This window comes from Arvicanthis niloticus, chromosome 26, assembly GCF_011762505.2.
Source record: "Arvicanthis niloticus isolate mArvNil1 chromosome 26, mArvNil1.pat.X, whole genome shotgun sequence".
In the NCBI taxonomy this organism is placed as follows: domain Eukaryota; kingdom Metazoa; phylum Chordata; class Mammalia; order Rodentia; family Muridae; genus Arvicanthis; species Arvicanthis niloticus.
In genome coordinates, this window is record NC_133434.1 from 668898 (window position 1) to 696185 (window position 27288).

Genomic DNA, 27288 nt, shown 5'->3' on the forward strand with positions numbered 1-27288 from the left:
TCACTACTCACAAGCATTGGGGTCATGGTCTCTTTTAACATTGATTGGCTTTCTTCTTCACACTTACTGAAGATTCTCATGACACTGCCCCTTTGCTTTTTTTGGCCAAGACTCTACCTCTTGATCATCTGAAACTTCACGCAGTTGGGTGGAGCTGCCATTGACACTGTTGTCTTCATCACCCCCCTACAACATGAAGAATGTGCCTAGGGATGAGATACAGGGACAGACACAAGGCGTAAGTTTTAAATACGTCCAACTTTATTAGGAGCAGGTCGTTGTCACCTTAGCAGCCAACTCCCATGTATACACAGTATACACACTCAGCCAGTTCCCAGACCCTCTCATCCTTCTGCAGTACACAAAATGCAAAAGAAGCAAACCCAAAGGGAAAGAGGCTCTAGCAACGGTGTCTAGAGTCTCCAGGAGCCGACTTCCAAACTGTGCTCCTTCCAGCCCCCTCCCGACATGATGAGGTCCACAAGAGGAGGGTATTTGGGTCTAAATCCTTCAATCAGTGCACATATTAGACAGAAGAGACTAGGGGATCCCTAACCCAAAGTCTTACTGGTCCATAACCCAATGAAGATTTTCCTGGAGCCCCCAGAACATCCTTCTCCATAGGTGTGAGACATCACTTTGACTTTTTATTCCATCATTAGAAACCTGTGCCTTCACCTCATCTCTGCTCAGCACGGTTGACAGAAAATGTTCAAAGGCAAGACAAACTTCCCAAGTTGTCTTTGTCATACTTCTTTTAAAAAGAAGAAATTTAAAAAATAAAACTATCGTGACAGAAAAAAAAAAAAAAGAGTGTGGACACCTGGCATGTATGTGTCAGGAACAAAAGTGGCCATCCCTCCTTGAAACAACTTGTAAAACAGCTGACAGAAAAGCTTCTCTATTAGAGGCCAGTCACCTCAGTGAAGGCATCTCACTGCCCACCTGCCCTATCTACCCAGCCCAGCACCACCTCTCCTCACAGGGACAGAATGCACCAAGCACAGGGCACCATACTTTTATCAGCTAGCAAGGCTCCCCTTCAGCCTAAGGCCCTGGGGACCTTTTGTCACTACAGCTCTGAAGTACTCAATCCTTCCCCCTCACGATGTCCTTCACCAGTGATGGCAGCCCAGCCTCAGAGGGTTGCATGTCCTTCGCCCACTGTAGGATCTCTGTCCTAGATCTCCAGCCCAGAGATAGGTCAGGGTTAGAATAAGAGTCTAGAGCAGCAGTTCTCAACCTGTGGGTCGCAACCTGTTTGGAGATCAATCTACCCTTTCACAGGGGTTGCTGAGACCATCGGAAAACACAGAGATTTACATTAAGATTCAGAATGGTAACAAAATTAGTTATAAAGTAGCAATGAAAATACTTTAATGGTTAGAGGTCACCACAACATGAGGAACTGTATTAAAGGTTGCAGCATTAGGAGGTTGAAAACCACTGCTCTAGGGGCTAAACTGGCCCACTGGCTGGTATGTGGATTCTGACTTCTAGGGAACATGTAAAAGGACTAACAAAGACACACACACACACACACACACACACATACACACACACACACACACACACAGTGAAAATAAAGGTTTTGGTCTTGTCTCCATCTAATTCTCTACTAAAGTCTTGTACACACTGCCAATTTTTTAAAGATGCCCTATCTACACTGGAGCTTCCAGGTCTTCAAGAAATACCCTGCTATAAGGAATGCCTGGATTTCTATTTCACTGTCATGTCTACAAGGATGACAGATGGGTCTCCAGTAGTCCCAACTGGTGGCTTCCGAGTGTCCAGAGGTCAGGGTATTGATTCTTAGTGTTTCCTAAAACCTGATCCCAAGGAACCTGAGGAAAAAGATACTCTACCCAACTCTATCTTCATATTTAGAGCCCCCAGCTGATAGCCAGGCTGTGGGAAGCAGGAAAGCCATGCACAAACTCATCTCTATGACTTGGCACATCCAGCTGAGACTGGTGAAAGCACCAGGTTAGTTCTGTCCTAGAGAGCATGATCTGAGGTAGCAAACAATGAACCCCGTTTACCTACTAGAGAGGAAGGCTGGGAGATGTAATGTAGCATGCCCACAGGAGACAGCAGGAGCTGCCAGGATAGAAGACTGACTTGCCAGCATGCAGATGCTCAGCACCTCACCCTCCCAGGCACAACTACTCCCCCTCAGTGGGTACACGGCTATGGTCACTTTGGAAGGTCCATGGTCACTAGGGCAGTGCATGGTCTTCATCATCAGCCTCTCTTACATGTTCCTCTCTAGATGACAAAAGTGTCAGAACTCCTTTTCGCTATCCCAGGATGACATTCTTCGAGGTCAGATCCCCACAGCTCAACACCTACTCATCCTAACCCTACTGAGAGCAGAACCCTCTAGAGGTTTTGTGTTCCCTGCTTCAGCCACCAGATCATCTCCCCTTTGACATGGCAAGTATCTGTTTGTCATAGTTGCTCTCTCTTGATCAACAAGTGGTCCCTGTCGTTCCTCAGGCTGCCTTCAAAGCATCAGGGCCCAGAGCAGTGCTTCTGCAGCTGGTCTAATGCCCTGGCCATCCAGGTTACAAAGTGCTGGCCTTTCAAGGAGGATCAAGATGGAAGATGAGCAAACAGGGAAACTGTACCCAAATGAACCCAATCTCACTGTTCCTTTGGCTTCTAGTAACCCCTGAACAGTTTTCCTTCTAGGTCCACATCAGTCAAAAAGAAAGAAGGCGGAAAGCACCACCAGACCCCTGCCTTGTTCAGGGACAGCTCCTGGGATCACCTGAGGGTGCCAAGCTGCAGGTCATGGCTCTTCCAGCAGCCTGTGACCTCCATAATGAAGGCCAAGGTCCCTGAAGTTCTGCCTGGAAGGCACCCAACCTCCAGGTTCCTTGGAAGCTGGCTTTCAGCACCTTCTGCCCAGCACCCATCTGTTGAAGCCTCTCCCCACAACAGGGCCCGAGGAGCAGGGCATGAGGTAGACTGTGCATCAGTTAGCTTCCCCCTGTCCAGTCCAAGGAGGAAGGAACCTCTCGCCCAAATCCATGGTCCTTGTTCTGGATGTGAGTGACACTGACACAGACCACTGGCTGCTGTCCTCTGCTCCAGCTGACCATGGCACCAGCACAACAGCAGGTGGAGAATAAAGGAGTAGAAGAGACAGTAACCCTCAGCAGGGTCTCAAGACACAGAAGTCTAATTCCTGGGGCTTGCGTCGTAGGTCACACTGATCCCGAGCCAGCAGCCTGCTTCCGTGGCCCACACACTTGAGCGGACGCCTCTTAAATCCACGACCACAGCTCTTAGAACAGGGCGACCAGTTGCCAAGCTCCCAGGTTGGGCAGGGTTCCCCACAGGCTCGCTTCTCCACTGGCCGATGGTCTACATCACAAGCAGAGGCTCCTTGCTGCCCTGGAGAGTCCCGGCAGTCCACTGCTCGCTTCTGTAGGCCACTGCCACAGCTCACCGAGCAAGGCCCCCAGCTGCCTGCCACCCAGCGTGCAGGAGGCCTGTCTGGCTGCTCTACTTGGTTGGAAAGGCTGAGAACACTGTTGCGCAACACTGGGGGACCCCGAGGATCCTTGGGGCGAGGGGATTTGTCCTCCCGGGGCTCTTTGGGCAGATAGAAGGAATAACGCACACGGGGCGGTGTCATCTTCCCCACGGACAGGACCTCCACAGTTAGTGGCTCCAGGATGGGTCGAGAAGCCTGCAGACTCTCCACCGCAGTACCAGTGCCACTATAGCGTAGCACACTGCCTTTTACCACCAGGTCCCGCTCTACAGCAGATACCACAAAGTGTCCATTGAGCAAATATTTGCCTTGGCTGTTCTTCAGAGCCAGGTAGTTGTCATCCCCAACAAGCCCCTTGTAACCACGCTGGCGGATGTCAATGCTGGAGGCACCTGCAGGAATGGCCACTACAAAATTGTAGCCGTGCCTGGAGGAAAGAGATTGTGCATTATACAAATGCCTGAACTAATGCCCTTTATCTCCTAAAAAATAATAACTGATTGTGGGTTTGGGATACATCAGTAAAACTGTGGCAGAGCACAAAGCTGATTAACCAACACTATCCAAGGGTCAAGGAGGCTGGAAGCTGAAAGCTGGGCCTGAGGTAAGATGAATGACTAGGCTGTAGGACCTTGTGATCTTTTTGTCTTCCTGTAAATTTGTCTTTTTGGGTGAATGCAAAGTATAATAAAAACACATGTTTGAGGCTACCTAACTCCCCCTTGTCTCACTGTTGGTCTTGGATAAGTCTCAATATCTCTAAGTCTGTTTCCTCACCCACTAAAATTCTCAAGCTACACAGTGCTGGCTAGTTTTATGTCAACTTGACTCAAGTCAAGTCAAGGAGTTATCAGAGAGGAAGGAGCCTTGGCTAAATAATAAGATCAGGCAGTAGGCAAGTCTGTAGGGCATGTTCTTAATTAGCAATTGATATAGTCAGGTCCAGCTAAAAATAGAGCTCATAACCACACACACCACAAAACTGTTGGGGGTAGGGGGTGTAAAAAAGCCCATAGAACATAAATCACAGAACATAGCACCTGACACAGAGGACTCTAGGCATCAGCGATCGGGGAAGGGCCAAAAGGACTTAAGTGTACAGTGCTTAAGTCCAAAGTTGGTTATTGGATGCATTCAGAGTAATGACCTTGGAGTCAGGGTCAGGGGTCTTGACTCAGATACCAATTCCCTTTAAGTAAGTTAGCTAGTTGCTGTGGATTCCTGTATCCTCATCTACACAGGGTGTTAAGGCTCCATCAAGTTCTCCTAACTTGTATCCTCATGTATCCACCCCTCTGTATGTCCTTCAGAACAACTTTTTAAAACCTGCATCTGCAACGACTGAGCTCTGAAAAAAGAAGCCGGAGAACCTCTCTGTGCATCAGCCCTAGGGGCTCAGTAGAGGATGTCATGTCCAGAGAGGACAGTCCCACTCCAAAGAGATCATCTGGCCTTTCTAACTTCAGCACTTGGACCCAAGGAAGTCAGGAAAATCAAGCAAGACAGGAACCTGGAGGCAGGAGCTGATGCAGAGGCCATGGAGGGGTGCTGGTTTGCTCAGCCTGCTTTCAGAGAACGCAGGATGACAGGTGGCTGGACCCGCCTCCATCAATTGCTAAGAAAATGCCCTATAGACTTGCCTACCACCTGATCTCATGGGGGTATTTATTCAGCTGAGGCTCCTCCCTCTCTGATAACTCTAACTTGAGCCAAGTTGACATAAAACTAACCATCACCAGCACAGTGTAGCTTGAGAATGCTAGACAGAATCTAACAACATTTCCATCTCCCTGAATCTTATCTCCTGTTGAAACTTGTCTTCATGCATTCATCTTGGTATTCATCTTTGTTTGCTAGCTGAATGGATAGATGGATGGATACATAAACACATGGATGGATTATCCTCCCAAAAAGAGTATGAGTGCCAACATTGATAGTATACGAATTCTTACATTCACTCCGCTCTAACTCAAGCTTTAAATGCCTAGGAGTAACTCCACTTCCACCACTCCCACTCATTCCCCTTGCCTGTACCCTCCAGGCCCCAGAACTTACATAGGCTTGGTGAAGAGTCCTGTCACCCTCTTGCAGCTCTTATTGTCTCCACCACACACCCCGCATTTGTCAAATTTCTTCTTGGAGCCCAGGTTCCCATCACAGCCAGCCTTGATGCACTTGCCTTGGACACAGACCGAGGTGGAGTCAGGAGTACACAGAGTACCATCCACCACCTGCAGCATCCCCAAAAAAAGAAGAGGAGAGGTGCAGCTCAGTGAGATGCCCCTCTGAAGGCTAGACCCTGCCCGGTCTCCTGTCCCTGCACACTCACCTTAGGTGCTAGCACATAGAAGTAGCCAGTACCATTGGCTCTGCAGATGAGCTTACACTTGTCACGTGGTGACACGCCTGAGTACTTGGGTACCCATGCCACAGCTAAAGTGAGCCTGTTGGTGCTGTGGTTGTAGCCATTGAAAGCTTCACATTGCTCTTCCCGGAAGCTCTTACCAGAGGCTGGACAGGGAAGAAGCACATAAAGACAGCTGAAAAGAGGAGCTAAGGAAGGTACAAAAGATAGCATCCCTCCCAAAGATTCCCAGCTCTAAAAGTACCTCTGCCTCCATGACAGTGTGGTAGTCTCCCCCACCTCCCAAGATTAAAGCAGACTGCAACCAAAAGACACAGTATACAATAAGATACAATCCCATAAGCAATTACCTCTAGTAATTGCTATTCCCTATCTAAAAGGTGTCCTGAACATTTTTTGAATGATGAAACCTTTCATCCCCCTATTAAGTCTTTCCTTGTTACATTGTTAAATGCCTTATACAAAGGCACTGTTACATCATTAACAAGAATTATATTAATTAAACAACTACTGATATTCTTTGAAACATACTTCTGATGGATGTATTCTTTGTAATGCATTAAAAAAACAATATTCAATGATGAAACAAATCATTGATCTTTGCGAGTTCAAGGTCAGCAGGGATACACAGGGAAACCTTGTTTCAAAAAAATGCTAAATTTCTAATTCAAGGGGAAACTAAGTTTTAGGTAGAAGAGTAATTGAAAATTAAAATGTAAAAATTTCCCACCAAGTTCATGGACTCTGGATTCCTGCCTAAAAGATGAGTTTGTCAGTAATGTAAAAACTATGAAGACTTCTAAAGGCCCACCCCTCCAGTCAATTAATCTCCCAGTCTAAGCACCAAAAAGCAAACACCTTTGCCATAGTTGAATGGCTAACGGAATGATGCCAAGGAGAGTCGCACTTTTCTCGTTCCAGCTCTTTCCTGGGAATTAGGATCCTGACTGCACTATTTGGGACCAAGAGTGACCTCCAGGCAAACGGCCCAGAGGCCAGATTACTGCTGCCCTGTGTCTCACCTGAGCTGGGGCAGGGCTCCAAGTTGCAAGATCGGTATTTCACTCTTACTCCCTCGCAGTACTTTCCACCGTTGGCAGGGGTAGGGTTGCTGCACTGCCTCCGGGCCAGCTGCACACCTCCACCGCAGGTGCGAGAGCAGGGACCATAAGGCTCCCATTTGGCCCAAGAGCCGTCCACCTGTGTGGAGGAAGAGCCAGGTTGCACTCTGGCAGACCCAAGTGCCACACCCAGCCCCTCACTTATGAAAGCTCCCAGAAAAGCCTATCTGTTCCCAACCCCATGTGATTAGAATGAAGTTTGCCTTGTATCATGTGTGTGTGTGAGAGAGAGAGAGAGAGAGAGAGAGAGACAGAGACAGAGACAGAGACAGAGAGAGAGAGAAGGGAGGGAGGGAGGGAGGGAAGGAAGAAGGGAGGGAGGGAGGGAGGAACAAAGAAACAAAAAAAGTAAACAATCTGTACGTTCAAGATCCACCCAACACTTAAATTGATTTATCAGCAAACACCAACTGTTCCCAGTTATAAATGAGGGTTCTGAGAAGAGATATCTTAGGTTATGAGACCAGAGATCCGAGTTTTACACCTGCCTCTGCCTGTTCTACAGGAGTGGGCTTAGCTGATGGCCAAACCACTTTAGGTCTCACACTTGCCCTGCAGGAAACGAGGCCAGAAATACTTAAATCTGAAGTTACAGCAGATTTAAATTGAGTAGTATGTATGAGAGCCTCTGGCCTGCAGGAAAGATTTCCAAGTCTTTTCTGTGTGCAGTTAGTGTAACTACAGTAGTCTTCAAACCTTGGTCAGATGCAGCTACCAGCCAGACCAATACACAATGTTGCCATGGGGGGTTGAACTCTTTTATGTGTAAATGTTCCATAGTCTGACTTTTTACCAAACCAAACTGATTTTGACCTTCATCTGGAGCTGCCTATGAGAAAGTTCAAGCAGCAACTTGATGTCAATCTTGCTAATGTTGGTGCCAAGAGAATGTGTTAGAGAGAATGAAGCTTTGGGATAAATTACGCAGTGAGTTTGTGGTTGTTGTCATTTCTTCATAAGAGGAGAGGAGAGATTTATAATTGCCATTGCATTATTTATAGAATGCTAGTAAAATGGCTTCTCACACCCTGAACACGTGTCAGTTGGGCAATACCGCTGTCACACACAGAGCATCTACAGAGTGACTAAACTGCATAGACCTATGCAGGAATTACTTGCATGAAGTGTAAACACTCCCTCCTGCATGCTCTGAGAGTCATCTCTGTGTCTGTTCTTCCTAAATCTGAGCTCCTCTGAAACCTGCATATGGGTAACCACCAGCTAAAGTGCTCTCTCTAAAATCAGCAGTAACCATCTGAAGAGCAAGTGACCATATCCAGGCCTTCTCATCTCAGCTTCTCTTCAGTATACAGTACTGTACCTGCAGCTTCTAAGACAAATCTATTTGATACAATTTTCCCATCTATTTCAGCAAACAATTTTCACTGTGAGCCCCCTATTCATTCATTTACTGAATATTTGCTGACTTCCTATTACATACCTGACACTAGGTACAGTAAGTCCCTACCCTAAAGGCCAATAAAACCCAGTGAGGGGGGACATAAAAATGAGCTGCAGTTTGTATATATCTGACATATCTGCCAGGGTTAAAAGGTGGCAGTAGTGTTAACAGAAGCCTTTGTGTAAGAGGTGTGTGAGTTCCCAGACACACACCTGCCTCAAAGACTGACAGGTATGAGCCAGGTAAGTATTATGGAAAGAGCATTCCAAACAGAGGAAGCAAGGGGTGTGGCTAAGAAAGGATGGCCCTACACGGAGGATCCAGTGTCATCATAGCAGAGTGAGCAGGAGGTCAGGAGCAGCCTGTGAAGGCAGAGACTAAGCTGTCTCCCACCAAGCTGAGTATAAAGGCCCTATAGGGTGCAAGCAGGAAAATGGCAGTCTAACTCCTATTTTAAATGGATCCCACTGGCTGCTCCTTTCATGACAGTCTGTAAGATCAGAAACGCAGAGAGCTGATGCGGAAAGACTGCCAAATTCCAGGCAAGAGGGAATGTGGCCTGGAACGGTTTGACAGCAAGGAAGCGGTGAGAAATGAGGTTCTGAGTCAATTTTGAACACAGGGTCAATGGGAATTGCTGAGCTATCAGATGTTAAGTGTATGAGAAAATGGGTTTTGGCATAAACAAGTGGAAGGTACAGTTGCCAAAGCAGGTTTAGGGGATGTGGTTGAGGAGCCCGTTTTTATAGCTGCCATGTTTAAAATGTTTATCAGGTGTCCAAATGGACTTGCCAAGATTCATTTAAACATAGAAGAAGTTCGGAGCTGGAGACATTGCTCAGCGGTACACAGCTTATCTAGTGTGCACAAGGCATGACACCTGAGGTTGACCTCTGCCCTCCCTTCTCCAGGCTTTTTATTTAAACCGAGACCAGTGAGCACAATTGTACGTTTGACTCCAGCCGCACTCAGCTATGCAGGCACACATGCGGAGAGGGAACTGGACTGAGCCAAGGTGGTGACTAATCTAAGAGACTATGACACAGAGAGGTGGGGAGGGGTCAAAGGTGATATTTGACAATGGACTGCAGTCTCTCAGCACAACTGAAGAAGGGGGGGGTGGCATGAGAAGGAAACAGAGAAAGACAGTTATGTGAGCGACTATAGGTCTAGACTATAGAATTCCTGGAATACAAAAAACTGGATGGAAATAAGTGGGAAAATACAACACCAGGACGGATAGACATTATGAAGGATGCTGAATGAGTCTCTTAAGGTTGCAGTCACCTATAGGGTAATCCATTGGGCTTTGACTGAACAAGGTAATGTTCCCCATGTCGTGGGAATCGATTTCAGTCTCTCTGGCAACCTGAGTTATATTTTGTTTTCTCATCATGGCTATTTCTTAAAGCCCCAAACTTGGATTTAGCCTATTAAGTAGGTGCAGGTTTGGTTAACTATATATTCTCAGGTCACAGAAAAGGATTTTGAGAAAATAATTCTGCACCACACCCATTCCCAGACAATGGATGGGTTAGGTACTTGGAAAACATTCATTTGTAATGTTGTCACTTTGAGCCTGACCTCAGCACTGTGTCTTCTCCCAACCATGGACAAGGGCAGGAGAGGGCTACTCATCCCCAGGGTCAAAGATGGTCTTCTTGTTCCTTGTGGAAAAGTACAGATGCCTTTGCTTCCCTAACACAAAGCCTAAAGAATATATACTCTGAATTGCATTCAAAGAAGACTTGGGTGCTGTTGGTCCAGATTAATTGTTAGTCTTGTTTATCTGGAAGGAAACTTTTATTCAATTATATTTCTTCTAAAAAAAAAAATAAAGAAGCACAACTGTATCTGAATTCAGGATGTATTGAGTCACTGAAGATGTGCTTAGGGTTTGCTTCATCTCATTCCTATGCCTGGCTCATCTGTATGATCCCAGCTCCCTGGGAATGGAAGGGGTTGATGAGGGAAGAGAAGACAGAGCCAGAGAGCAAGCTACTCACATTAAGACTTTCCGCTCTATGCCAGAGTTCCCTTCCCACACAGCAAAGCCCAGGGCTTAGAACTGAGAATCTCCAGTCCTGCCCAAAGCTTCATCTCATGTATGCAAATCCTCATGACATTATCTGGCCCGCTACAGTGTTTCTCCAGTCTTACTTAGTATCAAAAAGAAAATAGGGGACTGGGGATGGCATGGGGGTTCAGTGGATAAAGAGTTTGCTATGCAAGAATAGGACCTAGACCCAGACTCCAGCACCCAAATAAGTTTGGTGGTAGTAGGTGCCTATGACCTCAGAGCTACAGAACAGAAATAGGTGTAACCCATAGGCTCATTAGAAAGTGCTAGATTCAGTGAGAGACCCTGTCTCAAAAAAATAAAGTGAAAACTCAGTTGAGGAAAACAACCTGACATGAATCTCAGGCAAATGCAGTTGGACAGTCACACACACACATAAATTACACACATGCATGTATCACACACATACAAGCATACATCACACACAAATATATCACACATATTCATACACGCATGCATATCATACACATACATATTCATACACATGCATACAAGCATGCATATCACACACATACACATTAACACATACATATATCACACATAAGCATACACCCCGCACATACATCACACACATAAGAAAGAGGAGGGAGGGAGAGAGAGAGAGAGAGAGAGAGAGAGAGAGAGAGAGAGAGAGATCACAGACAGAAAGGGGGCATTGCAATACAATGTGGCACAGTCATAGTGTGACCAGCAACTTTCCTCAAAACCAAGGCAGTGGAGGGAGGACAGGCCCATCCCTCTCCCAGCATTCCCTGACACAAGAGCTCACCCGGTACTTGTTTGGGTTATGTCTCTCCACGCAGGCTCCCTTGAGGCAGAACTTGCCTTCACCACAGCTGGTACCATCTGCCCAGGGGAAGTGGCGGGTCTGGCACACCATCTGCCCCTTGGCCTTGCCAGTGCACCACAGCTTTGTACAGTACTGCATATATGGGCAGGGCTTAGAGCCCACCCCAAAGGCCAGCTCACACTGCTGGCTCAAACTGTAGCTTGTGCCTGGCAGGTCCTCAGGCAGGGTGATGGGCTTGCTGGGCTGGTCCAGGAGGCAGTCACCTGCATAGATCCAAGGAGATTTGTTGGGACAAGCTGGAAAAGGTGAGGCATGGCTGGCTTATAATGTAAATGGTAGGGAGAAAGTGAAGCAAGCGATAACTAAAATAGATCTGAGTCAGAACCCAAGTCCTTGTCACCTTTCAGGCACAGAGGACATCTAAAGGGGTAGTAAACATTACCACCAAGCCTTTCCCACTCATCCCTGCTCCTCTCTGCCACCTGGCTTACCATGCCCGCTGTCCAGGAAGTCAGTAATGATGGCAGCACTGCAGGCTGACCAGGGGTTGGCACGGTCAATCTGGATGAGTGTTGGAGACATCATGTGGTTGGCTCTGAGCTTCCCAAACACCTCCTCACACACCTTCACGTTGTCGTGAGGCATGTTGAACACATGGCCTGTGGGATGGAGCAAAATGAATCAGGAGGCAGGAGCAAAGATCTGAGAACGGGCAGGAGGGGCTGCAGGAGGCAATGGGAGAAGCAAGAAAGCCTTGTGATGGTTTTCAAGCTGGTTATCAGCATCGTCTGTTTTGTAGACCCTGTGCTTATGACTCCAGTCTCTTCTATCAGGCTGTGAGCTAGGTAAAGACAGGAGCATGTCACCTTGTCTTTAACGTATTCTTCCCGAAGTATCCAAGTGTCAACTGGGCTACAGCAATTAGAAAAGAATGAAAGCCCATACCAAGGCAGCTGCTGGTCCCAAGAAATGATTCCGACATCTCCAGAAGAAAGGTAGCAATAGTAAATGCTTCCTCTCCCACCAAAGCACCCAGCACAAATCCAAATCAATCACAGAGGTAAGCTTCCCTCCCTCCAACCCTTACCCAGCTCATGGGCAGTGGTGAAGGCTGACGGAAGCCCATCGTCCTCAATGACAGAGCAGCTTCTCTTGGGATCACACATGGTGCCCACATCAGCCATGCCCAAGGTGTCGCAGGTGGTAGCACCACATAGGTCCTGCCAGATGGAAGAGACAAAAATCAAGACTAAGGTTAGAGATTGTAACAGAAGGGGGCTGAGGAAAAGGAAGGGCATCCTAGGGGCATTTGCAGTTGCGAGCTCAGCCAGAGCTTTCATGCTAAAGGCTTGTGGAACTATTTGTGGAATCAACCCAGACCAAAGGAGGTAGCCCCAAGAAGAAATCTGTATGGCTCACAAAGAAGAGTGTGCCCTACCCAGGGAAGTCCTGTGGGAGAAAATTAGGAGGTACAAAATTAAACTACAAGGGCCACATCTTTATATAGAGAAGGTCAGAAAAACAGTAACTCCTACAGCAGGGTGAGGTTCTGATCATGGCTCCCTGAGGCATGCTAGGATAAAAAAGCAACCACATTCCCTATTCACAGGCAGCTCTGGGCAGTCTCTATTTTTGTAGAGTGACTGACTTTTGGACAACTATGAATTAAGTTCAGATTCCCAGCCATAGGCTGGCCAGCCAAAAGATCTACCCCCGCCACGGACTTGGCTTCCTTGAGCTGACAGGAAGCAGAAAGAGGTGGACCTGAGCCACTGTGTACACAGTTTAATGAGCTACCAAAGCTCAAGGGGAACATGGGCTCAAGGGTTGCGAGGGATAAAAGATAGAGATCATCACTTAAGTGGAAGGGTCCCTCCTTTTTATCGAGAAGCCTGATGCTGCAGAAGGCAGGCCTCCCAACAGCACACTGTATTAGGAAGTATTTCCAGAGGATGCTAGAGAGAAAAATGGGGCTCCACAGATGGAAATCTCAAGGAGCTCATTCGGCGTTATAGGCCACGGATGCGTCTAGTAACCTTGAGAACTAAGAAGCTGGAAATGGGATAAAACACCCACGCACAATTTGTTCCCCTGAGAAGATGGCTGTTAAATCAATCACACCAACAAACTCTTCTTTATGTGATTGTCCTTAAAACATACGGAGATTGGGTCCTCACAAGAGTCTTGGGAGGCAGATATATTTCCTTATCTATTTGCAAATGGTGGAAACTAAGGCGCATAATTAATCATGGCCATGGTTCACTAAGTGCTGACACCATGCGTGCATTTCACATGCATGACTCCATCTGATCCTCACTGCAGTCCACTAAAGCAACAGCTAGTTATCCCCTCCCACAGACAAAGAAGCCGATGCTTGAGGAGTTTCACGTCACACTGAAGAGTCATGATCTGAGGCTCTGTATGACTGGGGATTTGGATGCCACAGCCAGTGGCTCAGCAATACGTGAGAATAAGATGTCATGTTCTCCTGTGAAATCTAGGGGGTCAAGGTGAGCATGCATGCAGATCTCTACTGAATTTTGTTCCCTTCGTGTGTGTGTGTGTGTGTGTGTGTGTGTGTGTGTGTATGTCTGTATGTGTGAGTGTGGGTGTGTGTCTGTGTGTGTGTGTGTGTGTGTGTGAGTGTGGGTTTGTGTGTGTCTCTATGTGTGTGTGTATGTGGGTGTGTGTCAGAGTGTGGGTGTGTGTCAGAGTGTGGGTGTGTGTCTGTATGTGTCTCTATGTGTGTATGTCTCTATGACTGTATTTGTGTGTACATGTGTGTCTGTGTGTGTGAGTGTGTGTTTGTATCTGTGACTCTATGTGTGTGTCTGTGTGTGTATCTCTTTTGTGTGTGCCCATGTGTTTGTGTGTGTGCCCATGTGTGTGTTTGTGTGTGTCTATGTGTGTTTGTGTGTGTCCATGTGTATTTGTGTGTGTGTCTATATGTGTTTGTGTGTGTCCATGTGTGTTTGTGTGTGTGTCTATATGTGTTTGTGTGTGTCCATGAGTGTTTGTGTGTGTCCATGTGTGTTTGTGTGTGTGTCTATGTGTGTTTGTGTGTGAGTTCGTGTGTGTGTGTGTGTCTGTGTCTGTGTCTGTGTCTGTGTCTGTGTCTGTGTCTGTGTGTATATACATATGCTGTCCTGGAGGGGTGTGGGAAGCAACAGGGTTAGTGGGGCCAGAGGCATGGGTCATAGTACAGAGAGAATCAGCAAAGTTTAATCCAAGGCACTCAGAAGTTTACCACCCGAGCAGTCAAACTTGGCTTCCCACAGGCAGGTGATAGTCACACCTCCTAATGAGTTAACAGTTTTTCTGGCCAGAGAAAACCATGAGGGTGACCAGCCTGAACCCAAGAGGTCAGAGTCAGTGACAGGCACTATGAATGTCCAACCTTTGCTTTACTGCCTGTGCGAGTGATGTACCTCTTTCACTTCCAGGAACTTCACTAGAGATTTCAAATTCCCTTTCCCTTCCTTTCCTTTCCTTTCCTTTCCTTTCCTTTCCTTTCCTTCCCTTATACCTTTCCCTTTCAAAGGCTTCATGTTCTAGAAAGCCCCTCCCCCTTCCCCAGAGGCCTGAAAACCTAAGAAACAACTACTGTCAAAATATCATAGACAAGCTTGGGACAGGAGAGAAAATGTGAAAGAAATACATTGTAATAGAACAAGGGTTAGGACAAAGCACCATATGTCCCTAGATATCAAATCAAAGGGTCCAAGTTGTTGGAGGTGGTGACCTGGAGATGTCACCCCTATGATTGAAGCCCAAAGTCTATAGGACAAGCACGTTCTGTGGCTCGCAGGCCACCACACACACACACACTTAGACAGGCTAGAGAAGTGGGTAGGCCCAGGAATAAGAACCTAGAGAACTGGGTCCCAGTGCTAAGTGGCTGTGTGTCTTTGGCCAAGTCCCTCCTTCCCTCAATGCCTCAGTTTGCTGCCCTAAGGAAAGCCAGTTCTCAACTAGACCTTAAACTACCCAGTGACTTAAGCCTCTCCTTCCTTCTCCAGTCTAAGTGCTCAGCCCCTTCTGGCACTGATGCTTATGACAAGAACACAGAGCACACAGCCCACTTTTAGAAACATAAGGAGCCTCCATGCTGAGCAGTGTAACTCACAGAGAAACACAGGCTCCTCTGCTTCAACTGTCACTACGCTGCCTGTTCCCACCCTGCCCCTCAGAAGTGATCAGAGTGGAGCCAGCACTGACCGTGAGATTCTAACTCCCCTGTAGCAGCCTTTGCAGCTGGGAGGTCCCCGCAACAAGACATCTTTCCTTTATAGGGAGTGGATCCTCCCTCCTACACACAAGCAACTGTAGGTCCTTCCTGGCCAGGAGCAACCTGTTCTTTCTGTCCAGAAGCCAGCCTCAGCTTCATGGATTAAACAAAAAGAACAAGGAGAGCCAGCAAAGACCTGTGGGGAAGGGTGTAGCAGGGTGCAGAGGTCCCCCAGTCACCAGCATCTTTGGGGTGGAAAGACATGCTGCTAGGGCAGAGGTTCTGTCCCCTTCACCCAATTAAAGAAAGCAAATGAAGAATCTGAGATGTAGAGCTTTGAACGCCCACAGGCATTTGCTCAGGGCCCAGTTGTACCTCATTTATGGCACAGAATGTCTCCACCCTTCTTGAATGAACTCGGAGTCACTTGAATTGCTTTAACCTCCTTAGCTCAGGCACCAACTCTAAAATATAAAGACTGTCCTATTTCTTTATACCCAGAAGACGGAGGCATCTTTCAGCCCAGTCCTTACCTGATTCACTCTATCTGGAAATTTGCCATTTCTCTTGCAGTTACAGTCGCTTTTCCCAGAGGATACAAGAATCATCTCAGCCAAGAAATCAATCCTTGCCTGTGTACTCCTTTTCTGACTCTTCCTGGTTAGGTTTGTTGCTTTAAGGAAGGCTGGCACTTTGTGGTGGCCAGATCCCTGTTTACCATAGTTGCTCCCCACACACAATTGCTGCCAAAATTCCCCACTCACTACCCTCCTTACACTCTTCCTTACCCCTTCTGTTGCACATGCACATACTAAGATGCTGTTTCCCAGCAGCACGGGGGAGAAGGGAAGGGAAACGACAAAAATCAAGCACATCACTTTTTTAGTTTGGCAGAAAAACAAATCTATGTGTTCTTGTGGAACCAAGTTCGGGAGTCAGGGTGCATCATGAGAACCATATTCTAGCATCCAAAATGGTCATAGGACTTCAGAATCAGCCTCTCACTTTGCTGATGAGCTGAGATAACATACCTAAGGCCATGTACTATCTATCAAGTGAAGCTTAGGATCTTGAATTCATAACTTTTGACAGTGGGGTCAACACAACCGTGTTCTTTGCTCCAAATTGTATCTTTCTAGGAAGGATTGCATGATCACCAACGGAAAGCATTAACAGGGCCCCTGACTCATTTCCCACCCCAACCCATGCCATGTAATATCATTTGTTTTTGGTTCATCACAAAATCTATTTGTTTACAATTTCTAATTATGGATTTGCTTTTCCAGAAGTGCAGTCTATCAATTCAGAGCTTATACAATTAAGTTAAAAGGGGTATAGAGCAAAGCCCGGAAGGTGGGCTGATACTATTAACAAATGTGGTGTGATTATCATGTAAATCCTTCCAGATGTAGAAAATGGAATTACTGCAAGAGACTAGAATAGTCCTAAGGACAGAAATTGCCTCACTGAGGAAGAACAGAAACCAACACTTGCAGGAAGGCTGGACCTCTCTAGAAACTAGGACTTCAAGAGAGGACACCTGGACCACCTCTATGATGACAGCTAGCCATCACTGAGCTGCCATGGGGTCCCAGATGCTGCTGCGGCATGAGTTCTACCTAGACTACTCATTGAATCCCCCTTTTGAAAGAGATGCCATTACTAAGCCCTGTTTTACAGAAGAGACCCACAGAAAGTAAGTAATTATCCCAGGGTTGCAAAGATCCCCTAGTTAGGCAGAGTAGAGTGGAAAGGTGGAGAGTATAGCCCATGGGCTGAGCTCTAGCCAGGATTCCTTATGCTTCTGGAGTGCATCTACTCCAAGAAGAAGGTGTAGAAGATACTCAAGAAGGAACGATTATCCACCCTAGGCCAGCAGGTTAAGACAGTGCAAGTGACCAGAGGTAAGGAGAGGCCCAGGGAGAGGGAACTGGCTAGATAAAATGCTAACAGCAGCATCTGATGTAGGCCATGCTGGTTGAGCAAGCTGCTGGCTCCTTGCCTCACACCTGCATAGACACACTGACCCTGTCCCGGCTGTGCACCCTGTCTACTGACTCCAGAGTGGATTAACATGCTCCTTGATGGGGCCCTACCTTTCGCTAGGGCAAAGCCTGGTGGCAGAGAGCCAAGAAGAAATGCCAGAAGAAATCAACACTGAAGGCTGACAGCCTGAAAGTTGGATTAATGGTCCCCAGGCAGAGGCAAAGTACCCAATAGCTTCAGGCAGCCCACATTTTCCCCTGAACCCTCCATGCACTTGATGAACCACCAGATACATGGCCGTGCGGGGCTACAAAGATATGATGTGATGCCTGCCTTATAAGGATTGGCAAGTACTGGCACCCATAGTCCCCACACAAACACAAGAATATTAATCAGGCAAGTATGATATACTTGCAAGAGCAATGACACAGAATGCTTTAAATCAAGACTATCCCAAATTTACATTTTGGCAAGGTAATCTGTGTGAACTTATTGAAGAACAAGAAACACAGCAAAAGCAACTGCTAAGGTAATAAAAATGATAGCTACTACTATCAGATGGATATGCTAGGTGATAAAGCAGCTAAACTTCAAAATAGCCCCCACAAGTGGAGTGTCATGCCTTCTAAAGATGAAGAAAGTGGAGTTTAAATAGCTGGCTCACAGTCCATTATTGATAGGAAGTCCAATTGCTGAGATTCAAACTCTGCTCTGCTCAACTCCAAGCCAATGGCCTTTCCGTTCTACCATGTGTGCAAGTCAAGGAATCAAGACAAGGTGGGAAAAGCATTGAGGTGTGGAGGGAAGAAAACAACCACAGTGAAGTTCAAAGGAAGGTAGAGATCAATATCTAAGGTAGGAGAAATTGCTTTTGTTTATTAACCCAGTGGTTAAAAAGAAGGAGTGGAGTCGGAGAGATGGCTCAGTCATTAAGAGCACTTTCTGCTCTTGTAGATGACCTAGATTCAGTTCCCAGGACCCACATGGTGGCTCACAACCATCCAGAACTCCAGTTCTACAGGATCCAAAACCTTCTGACTTAGGAAGATACCAAGAGCACATCTGATGCTCATACACACACATGGCAAAACACTTAAATGCACATGAAATAAATAATGTTTTTGGTAATAGGAGTGGGTGAAAGGAAGCCATCACTCTAGCAGCTGAGGCAGGAGGATGAGGAGTTTCAGGCCAACCTGAGCTGTGTAGTAAGAATATATAAAGTAAGAATATGAAAGGTATGGGGATATAGAAAGTAAAGAGGGGCCCCTCTCTCCTGATAGCTTCCAAAGTCTGACTTCAGAGCAGAACTGGATACAATAACGATTACTTCTTACCATGTTGGGGGGTGACTATAAAACATGAATCATCATTTTACAATTCCTAGCTTTTAATTTGAACACTGAATGCACTACTCGCTACAAGTACTTGATTCATACCAAACATTGGCCTCTGTTTCCTCAAATATTCTGCTCCACACAATATAGAAAACATCCCACTCCATGCCCAGCACACAGGGTCTGGGAAAATGGCTTAACAGTTAAGAGCACATGCTGCTCTTGCAGAGGGTCTGAGTTCAGTTCCCAGCTCCCAAGTCATGCAGCTCAAAACCACCTACAACTCCAGCTCTAGGGGGATCTTACATATCTGACCTCTAGGAGCAGATACACTCATTTGCATGTGTGTGCACTCACACTCACACACACACACACACACACACACACACACACACACACTATACTCCCTACAAAATATGGTACCATTCAAAACCAAAACCACAAAATCAGTGACAGTCTTTAGGGTTATGAACGGGGAAAGTTGGGAGTGTGAATGAAGACCATAAGACAGTTGAGTCCGCCTGAATAATCCCAAAAGAAGAAGAAAGAGAAAGTTAAAGAACGGAGGAAGAATGCCGTGAAATGACATGGAGCAAAGAGAAATAAAATGAGTGAAAGCAGGAGGAAGACATAAAGTCCAAGTCATAAAAAGGAAAATGAAGTCATGTCAAAAGAGGAAATGTCACAAACAGTGAAGCAGATGGAGCAAAGAGAGAAGGTCATTTATAACACAGAAACAGATTTCTCTCCCCACCCAGTGCTCCCCAGGTCAGGGACCCTTTCTTTATCTATTTTCTTAGAGAGCAGCCTCAGGTCCTGGAAAGAGAACACACACACACACACACCACACACACACACACACACACACACACACACACACACACACAGCTCCCCACAGGAAAGCACTTAACATACTATGCTGTGATTGACAGCTCTTTGCCACACTGACAATTCCTACCAGGGCTTGGGCCACACATTATTAGTATGAACAGCTCCAGCCAGAACAGTACCTGGAAGTCTTAGATGCTCAAGAGGATGAATGAGTGAATGGACAAAAGCCATTTGTACCACAAAGGGTTACTGAAGCAGCAGAGGCACTGGGCCTAAGAACAGGGAAGACTCAGCAAATCCGGGCCTTTAAGGAGTCACAGCAGTAAGTACCTGGCATCTGCAGCCCCGTGCAATGAGAAACCAGAGACGTTGCACTCTTCATAGAAATAAATGAGACCGACTCTGGCTCTTATTCTCAGCAGCGCCTCGATCTGTTCCTGGGCTGACCTCACTCTGCTGTTATGAGCCTGGAAGCTGGCTGCTTTGCAAAATCAGATGTGCTCTCTTTGTCCACGAGCTTATTCTGAATCCTTACAGAAACTCTTCCAATTGTCAAAACACTTGCAGTATGATCAATGTATTCTCTCTTCCGGACAGCTAAGGTTCCTGGAGACCACATTTGTCTTGTTCTAGAAAGAACAGCTGTTTGCCCCGTGTTCTCATCCAATACTGTACCTTCCCCCAGGGGAGATTTGGGGGAGGAGGGCCTGTGCCTCAGGAATGAAATGTTCCTAGGACTCTGAGAGTACAGCAGGCCCCAAAATCTGTGCTGGAGAGGAGGTGGGGGAGGAGCTGTTTATCCAAGCATGACACTGGAACCTTAATGACTGGCCTGCCAACACAGACTCCCTGCTCTCTAGTTATACCCTCTAAATACCTAAGAGAAAAACAGCTTCTCACACTCACATCTGCACATCACCGCTCCTGAACCAAGTGGTCATGCAGCTTTTACCCATTATGCACAGATGACATGGCCCACTGGGGGCCACCCCTGAGAGACAGAAGCTGCCATGCTGTTTGATTGCTTCTTCAAAAAGGCCATCTCTTCTGATGGCGTGGCCTACTTTTCCAGCCCGGGATCTTCTTCTCAGGGTGGGTTCCAAAAGTCAGCCTTAACTGGACTGAGCTCTGTTACTCTAGAGCCAGGGAGTGACCTCCACAGGGGCATCTCAGGTAGCAGATGGGACAGCAGCTGCTTTACCCATTAAGATATCCTGTTCTTGGCCTTTGCTTTTTCTCCCAGCAATCTGACTACAGAGCTGGTCTGGGTGCAGAAGCTGAAGCCTCTTCTGCAGTTTCCCGGTGACTCAAGCAGGGCTTCGAGGGCTGGGGTTGCAGCCGCTCAATAGACCTCAGTTGGAAGAATGAGCACAAGGAAACAAGGCTCAGGCCAAAGACCTCCCTAGAGAAACCAGGTGGTGGGAGGAGAAGAGGCTGGGAAAGGAGGAAGTTCCAGCGCAGGAAAGAACTAGCTGTGCCAAATGGGTTACTGTGGAAGACTCCGGCTCCAGCTCGTGGGCGCCAGACCAACTCTAAGTGGCCATTTAGAAACACGGAGAGTGAGAGCCATGGAGGTAACAAAGAACCCTGTGCGGTGGCCAGAATGCTGTGGTTATGATAATAAAACAAAACAAGGACGCTGCAGGGATTCAAATCACAGCTCCCAAAAATCAGAGAAAGCAGGGCATTGGATGACTCTTCTTCTCCAGTGTCTAAAGAATTTCAGGAATCCAGATCTTCACAGCGCCCAACTTTTAGGTCAACACTTAGGGATCTAATGTTCACAGGTTGATAGCTTCTTGAGATAGAAGATCTGGAAAAGACTCGAGGAAGGCAGGGCTCTCTTCCCACATCTGGGTCTGTCTCTCTAGTCCCATCTTAGTATCTTTCCAATCCCACAGCTGGAATGTTCCAATGCTCTTGACTAGGCTCACACACCTCACACCACCTTGCACAGCAAAGGCAGAGCAGAAGTCCTGCCCTCGAGGGAGGGTCTTCAGACGAGAGCATGAGCACTCTTACCTGCTCTTAGGATACAGCTAGTCGATCGGATCCCCATCTACTAACAAGGATCAGAGAAAACTGAAAGGCAGTTTCGCCAGCTCCATTCATTCTAAGTGAAGCTCCAAGCGAAATGGTTCCAGTTCCAAACAGGTGGCCTTCCTAAACTGCACGCTAGGAATCATATGGACAAGGCCCAACAGAAAAAGATGCAGGGAGAAGCAGTGGTGGAACCTATACTTAAGTCTAGCCTTTCCTAGCAACTCACAAACTGTTGCAATGATCCCCTCCGTCTCAATCCAGGATTCCCAGACCCAAGCCAGAGAAAGGATGACATGTTGCCCACTAGAAATGCAGCAGGCACTGATCTTGAATCACCTTCCAGGACTTCATCCAGCAAAAGTTAGCCTGCTAGGAGATGTCAGAGAAAACTTAGCCACCCACAGAGAGGGGAAGGAGTTCCCATTCCCACCATCTACAACACCATCCTCATAGCGCCTCCTATCGGCCTTGAAGACAAACTGCAGCTCAGGGGAGGCAACTACCCAGGTTCCAGCCCCTCGGCGCCTGATGCGGAAGGCGCTGATTGGCCACATTGGACAACACCTTCGGAAAAAGCAGGATCTCCTCCAACCTCCCCAGAAGCACATGAGGTGGAGCTCTGCTGAGTGTAGGAGAGGACTCTGTTTAGAACTTCCAACGCTAGAATTTGAAAGAAACCAATTTAAAGGTGGCACTGGGTGGCACAAAGGGGCTTTGGAGATCTAAATTCAATGACCCTTAAAAATGGGGTTGAATCCAAAGAAGTGATAGATCAACTCACCTGTCTGGTGAAGAGGATGGCTGTGTCCCAGTACTCAGGATGCTTGTCACTCACTTTGTTCAGCTTTTTCTGCCAGGCACAGAAGTTGCGTAGAGTCAGGGCCGCGTTGCCTGTGACCTTGGGCCCAGTGTCACGATCTCCTAAGAGTAACACCTTGACCACAACGATGTTGATAGGGTTGAGGATGCTGGGGTGGCGGTAGAGTCGCGCCGCCGTGGCCAGCAGCGTCAGCAGATAATGTTCCAAATCCGCGCCGTGAAACTTGACCATTGACTCGTCCGCCACCACCAGTGTCTCCACGTACCGTGGTACAGACACGAAGCGCTTGGCGCGCCCAGACCTGCGCCGGTTGTGACTCTCCCCAAAGCCCGTCCGCCGTGGCTTATAAGGGTCCAGAGCCCTCAGGATGGCGGGATTCCAGCCTGAGGCCACCCCGCAGCGAGAAGTGGGGTCTCCGGAAGGCCCTCCAGGAGCACCCCGGCGCTGTAGAAGGTGTGCGCCCTGGCTGTGACGCTGCGCTTCTGGCGCGCTGATGTTGGGCAGAGGGCTAATGACATACTCCGCACCTCGGTAGCCAAAGGCTCCGCGGAGACCCCCACATAGGCTCACAGCAGCAAAGGAGTCTGGCTCCGCGTTCACATACCCGGAATAGAAGCAGCGTCGTAGGTCTAGAGAGCTGCCAGTGAGCCTCTGCAGGGGGACACCTAGATACTCAGTAGCAAAGGCGGGAGCCAGGAACTGGGCATCCGGCGTCAGGTGTAGATAAAAGTCCTGCTGAAAAGCTGTGATCTGAAAAATGAGACCCTGATCCCCGGAGTCCTCCGTACCCCTCCTGTAGTAGTGGCGGCCATTGATGTCTGGGTCCCGTCGGATTGGAACGACCACCTCCCACTCTGGCTCGGAGCTGCCAGCAGGTCGCCAGGCGAGAGCCAGGATTGAGATGCCCAGGAGAAGCATGGCGCCGGGCCGCGCACAGACGCGCTCTGGGATAGGACTAAGCCCGGCTCCCACGGCAAGCACTGTCCCCTTGTAGCCCACACACCAACGCCCGGGACAATGGGCAGTTCCCAGAAAGGACAGCCAACCAAGTCCGGGAGACTCCTCCCAGAGCAGCGAGCGTGCACAGGGCAGCCCGCGCCTCCTACCTGTTCCTCCCTGAGCAAAGCGCGCTCTGGGAGCTTTAGTACGATCGCTGTCAAGTGCACAGGCGAAAATTTGCGGTGAAGAAGTGACGCGAGGTGGCGGACTGCTTCGCGAACCGCAGCCGCTCGCGGTGCAGCAAACTAGGCGCTGGGCGAGCCTATTAAAGGCCCCCTCCTCTTTGGACTGCCCAGTCAGCGCCCCTCCCCTCACTCCCCTCCCAGAGCTCGCTGTCTGGAGCCTCCAGGGGCCACTGGAACTCGGTCCCGCCTCCTGAGCAAGAGCCACTTGGCGGGGAGGGAGTGGCGTTGTGCTGAGGCAGGAGGCGTGGGCTGACCTAAGAAACGAATGCTGGAGCCTATTCACGTTTTTTGCCCTAGGTAACCCAGTGCGGAGATGCATCAGTTACTTGGTGGTGAGCTCCCTGAGTCTTAGCCTTCCCAAGGCAGCTGGGCCCGGGAGTGAGGAACAGCATCGACCTCCTTTTCTAGACCTATCTCTTTCCTCCAGTTCCAACAGCCCCCACGCTGCTTCTTAACCATCAAGTCTCCAAAAAAGACCTCAAACCGAAGAGGGCCCTTTAAACGTCCTAATGTTAGGAGAACAACCTCCAAGAAACACAGCCAGCCCTTCTTGAACCCAGAGCCACCCAGGCCCACACGGGCTGCCCTCTGAGGTCAACACTGTGCTGGATGGGCTCAGACAGACTGCCAGGTTTTCAGGAATTCTGCCTGGCAGATGTTAAATGCGGCCATTATTTAAAGCTAAATTATATAAGCTTATAATTAAATAAACTGTATTTTAAAACAAAGATGATAAACTCTCAAAACTCCATCTCTTCTTAATTATCTCCTGATAATTAAGTGGTCTTGAGCCACTGAGACCTTCAACCTTCCCCTCCCCTTCTCCCCCCCTCCCCCCTCCCCCCCCAGCCCCAGAGCTCCCAGAGAAGAGCAGAGGAAGATGGGAATGCAAATGGCCTTCCACTTAGTATCTCCATCTCCCCTTACAGCCACATAGCAGTTGACTTTCAAAATAGGTCCTGGTGAAGGTACAGCAAATGCTAGTTATCAGGGCTTGGAGAGAGGAGGCAAGCCCTTAATAAACACTTATTAGTGTCCTAGTGTCTGAAGGAAATAGACAAGCAAACGCTGGTTGTCTTCTAGCAGGGAGAGCTAAGGGACTGGTGGACATTAGAAAAAGTAGACCATGCATCACCCTCTGTATGTATTTTGATCCTTACCCAAGTATAGGGCAAGGCACTGGAGTGGGAATGTGAGTGTGGATCTGCTGAGAATGCACAATCATGCTGTAAAGTTCCCGTGCAGGTTGGAGAGAAGGCTTGGCACCTGTACGTGGCACTAGACCTCAAGATTCTAGTATCTCTGCAGAATATGGAACTGGAGATATAGCTCAGTGGTTTAGAGCCCTTTACAGCTTGTTCTTGCAGAGAACCCAGGTTCTGTTCCCGGCACCCATAATGGCTCACAGCAATCCATAACTCCAGCACATGGAGATCTGATCTTTAAGCACAGGCATGCCCAGACACACATGCAGACAAAGCAGTCGTGTACTTACAATAAAATAAATAAATCTATGCAGAATTTCCTTTTTTTCCCCTCCAACAAAAAAGAAACCCAATAGAAAATAGAGGCTTTCCTGCCTAGTCTTTCTTGAAAACCAGAAAAATCTTTGAAGAAACAAATTGCTCTGGGCTGCATTGGGAGGAGAACAGTAGAAGGGAGTGTGACCATTTTTTTAAGGATAAAGAAGATGCTGAGAAAAGGTTGGGGAGTTGTACTGAGACGTAGGTGCTCAAGGAAACAGGTTCCATTATCAAAGGAAAGAGAAAGCTGGGTCAGGTCCACCCCTGAAGAGCCTGTTATCTTCCCTCCATAAAGAACCTTAGAGGAGCCCTCCAGGGCCTTGCAACAGGAAGACTGACACCTGCCCATAATTCTACTGAGGCTCCTCCTTAACTGAGACAAAGGAGCTGAGACTCATTATAGTGAATGAGTAAGAGATGGGTGTTTATACTCTGTAAATGAAAGGGAAAGTAGCTATATGCGAAGAAGAACGTGTGTAAAAGGAAGTTGCCCTTTACAAAAGCCTAGTGTCTGAGTGGTCAAAGAAGACCTATAATTAAAGAGCAATTTAGAGAGAGCAGCTCCTATCCTACACCCGACAGTTTTGACGGTGGGTTACAAGACTTCCAACCACATCTTACTTTCACAATGATGGGTTTGAACACGGTCTTGCTGCCTGTCAATCAACATGGCAAGGCCAAGGAGAGAAAAACGCCTCCCCATCCCCAGAACTTCACATCTCCTTTCCCCAGTCACAGCCCAAAGAGCTCATAGCTGAGCGTGGAGCCTAACCATGTGGAATTATTCAAAGATGCTGACATGTGTTGCACACTTACTATGGGCTAAGCACTGCACCAAAAGTTTTATGTGCATTACCTTCTTTAGTGTTGGGAAGACAATTCTATTCAGTCACTTCTGCCAGGGGTTTCTAGTGAGAAAGTCGAGACAGAGAGATATGGGGATGGAAAGCACAGGCCAGTAGAAGTTAGGAGAACTCAGAACCCCGGTGCTTTTATTACTGATCGGATTCTCAGAATCTGGATTTCCTTGTCTGTCAAGTGAGCAAGGATCAATTTAAGTAAGGGATCTTCTGCCAGAGGACCTCATTGAAAAACTCTGACCTTTAAAGACACTTCTATATCAGATATTTATGACTGAGGCCATCAGACAGCAGTGTCACACAGATAAAGGCACAGGATCTGTGTAATGAAACATAGATAGATAGATAGATAGATAGATAGATAGATAGATAGATAGATAGATAGATATGAAATCAATGGAACTTTTTACATGTATAATAAGAGAGAGAGAGAGAGAGAGAGAGAGAGAGAGAGAGAGCAGAATCACAAAGCTTTCACCACATACCAGCACATTCTTGGGTACACTGAAATATTTTCCTATGCTTCACTTTCTCCGTTGTTAAAATGAGGGAGGGGTCGAGGATAATACCTTGGCTTCAATAGTTGTGAAGATTAAATAACTAATACTTTTAAAGGGTGCAACAGTGTTTAGAATGTGTAAAGATTGTGTCTTAATATATCATCTACTAGTACCAGAGATGTTGCCTACAATCACCATCATCATCATCACCACCACCATCATCATCATTGCTGCTACCAAGCTTTACTAAGCCCTATAGTTAGCATCATAGCCTGCTGAAGTTTTCCATAGTCCCAACAGACAAGGGAAGATAGTTTATGGAAATATCTTCCCCAGCTCTGAAAGGGACTCCCTTGTGGCTTCAGTTGCCCAGTTCCCATGCTAGGACCCCACAGGTACCACCCTCTTGCTTCTCTCGGTCCTCTATGATACAATTATCCTTGGGAGGTAAAAAGTAACACCCCCACCAGAAAGGGATTAGGAGTTGTCACTTGTAAACAAACATCTCAGTCTGGTCTTTAACACTCTTGAAATCTCAGACGACAAGCAGCTTCTCCCAGAGCTGTCTCCAAGCCACCCAACCTGAGTGTCACAATGTGGCAGTTATGGTGGCATACTTTGTTTAGATCCTAGCATTCATCTCAATTTTTAGAAACAATTTTTTTATTACCTTTATTTGTGAGTGTACACATGTGTGTTTGTATGTGTGACTG

General features: G+C 47.5%; 1 protein-coding gene across 1 annotated transcript; it reads right to left on the reverse strand.

Annotated features, from left to right (window-relative positions):
• Positions 1-239: 239 nt before the first annotated feature.
• On the reverse strand, positions 240-23838 carry Adamts15 (ADAM metallopeptidase with thrombospondin type 1 motif 15). Its single transcript, XM_076924565.1, has 8 exons — positions 22470-23838; positions 12351-12483; positions 11755-11922; positions 11243-11526; positions 6893-7070; positions 5835-6016; positions 5561-5736; positions 240-3932 (listed from the first exon to the last, which is right to left on the reverse strand). The coding sequence occupies exons 1-8, from the start codon at positions 23424-23426 to the stop codon at positions 3161-3163; spliced, it is 2850 nt and encodes a 949-aa protein (XP_076780680.1). The 5' UTR covers positions 23427-23838; the 3' UTR covers positions 240-3160.
• Positions 23839-27288: the final 3450 nt, after the last annotated feature.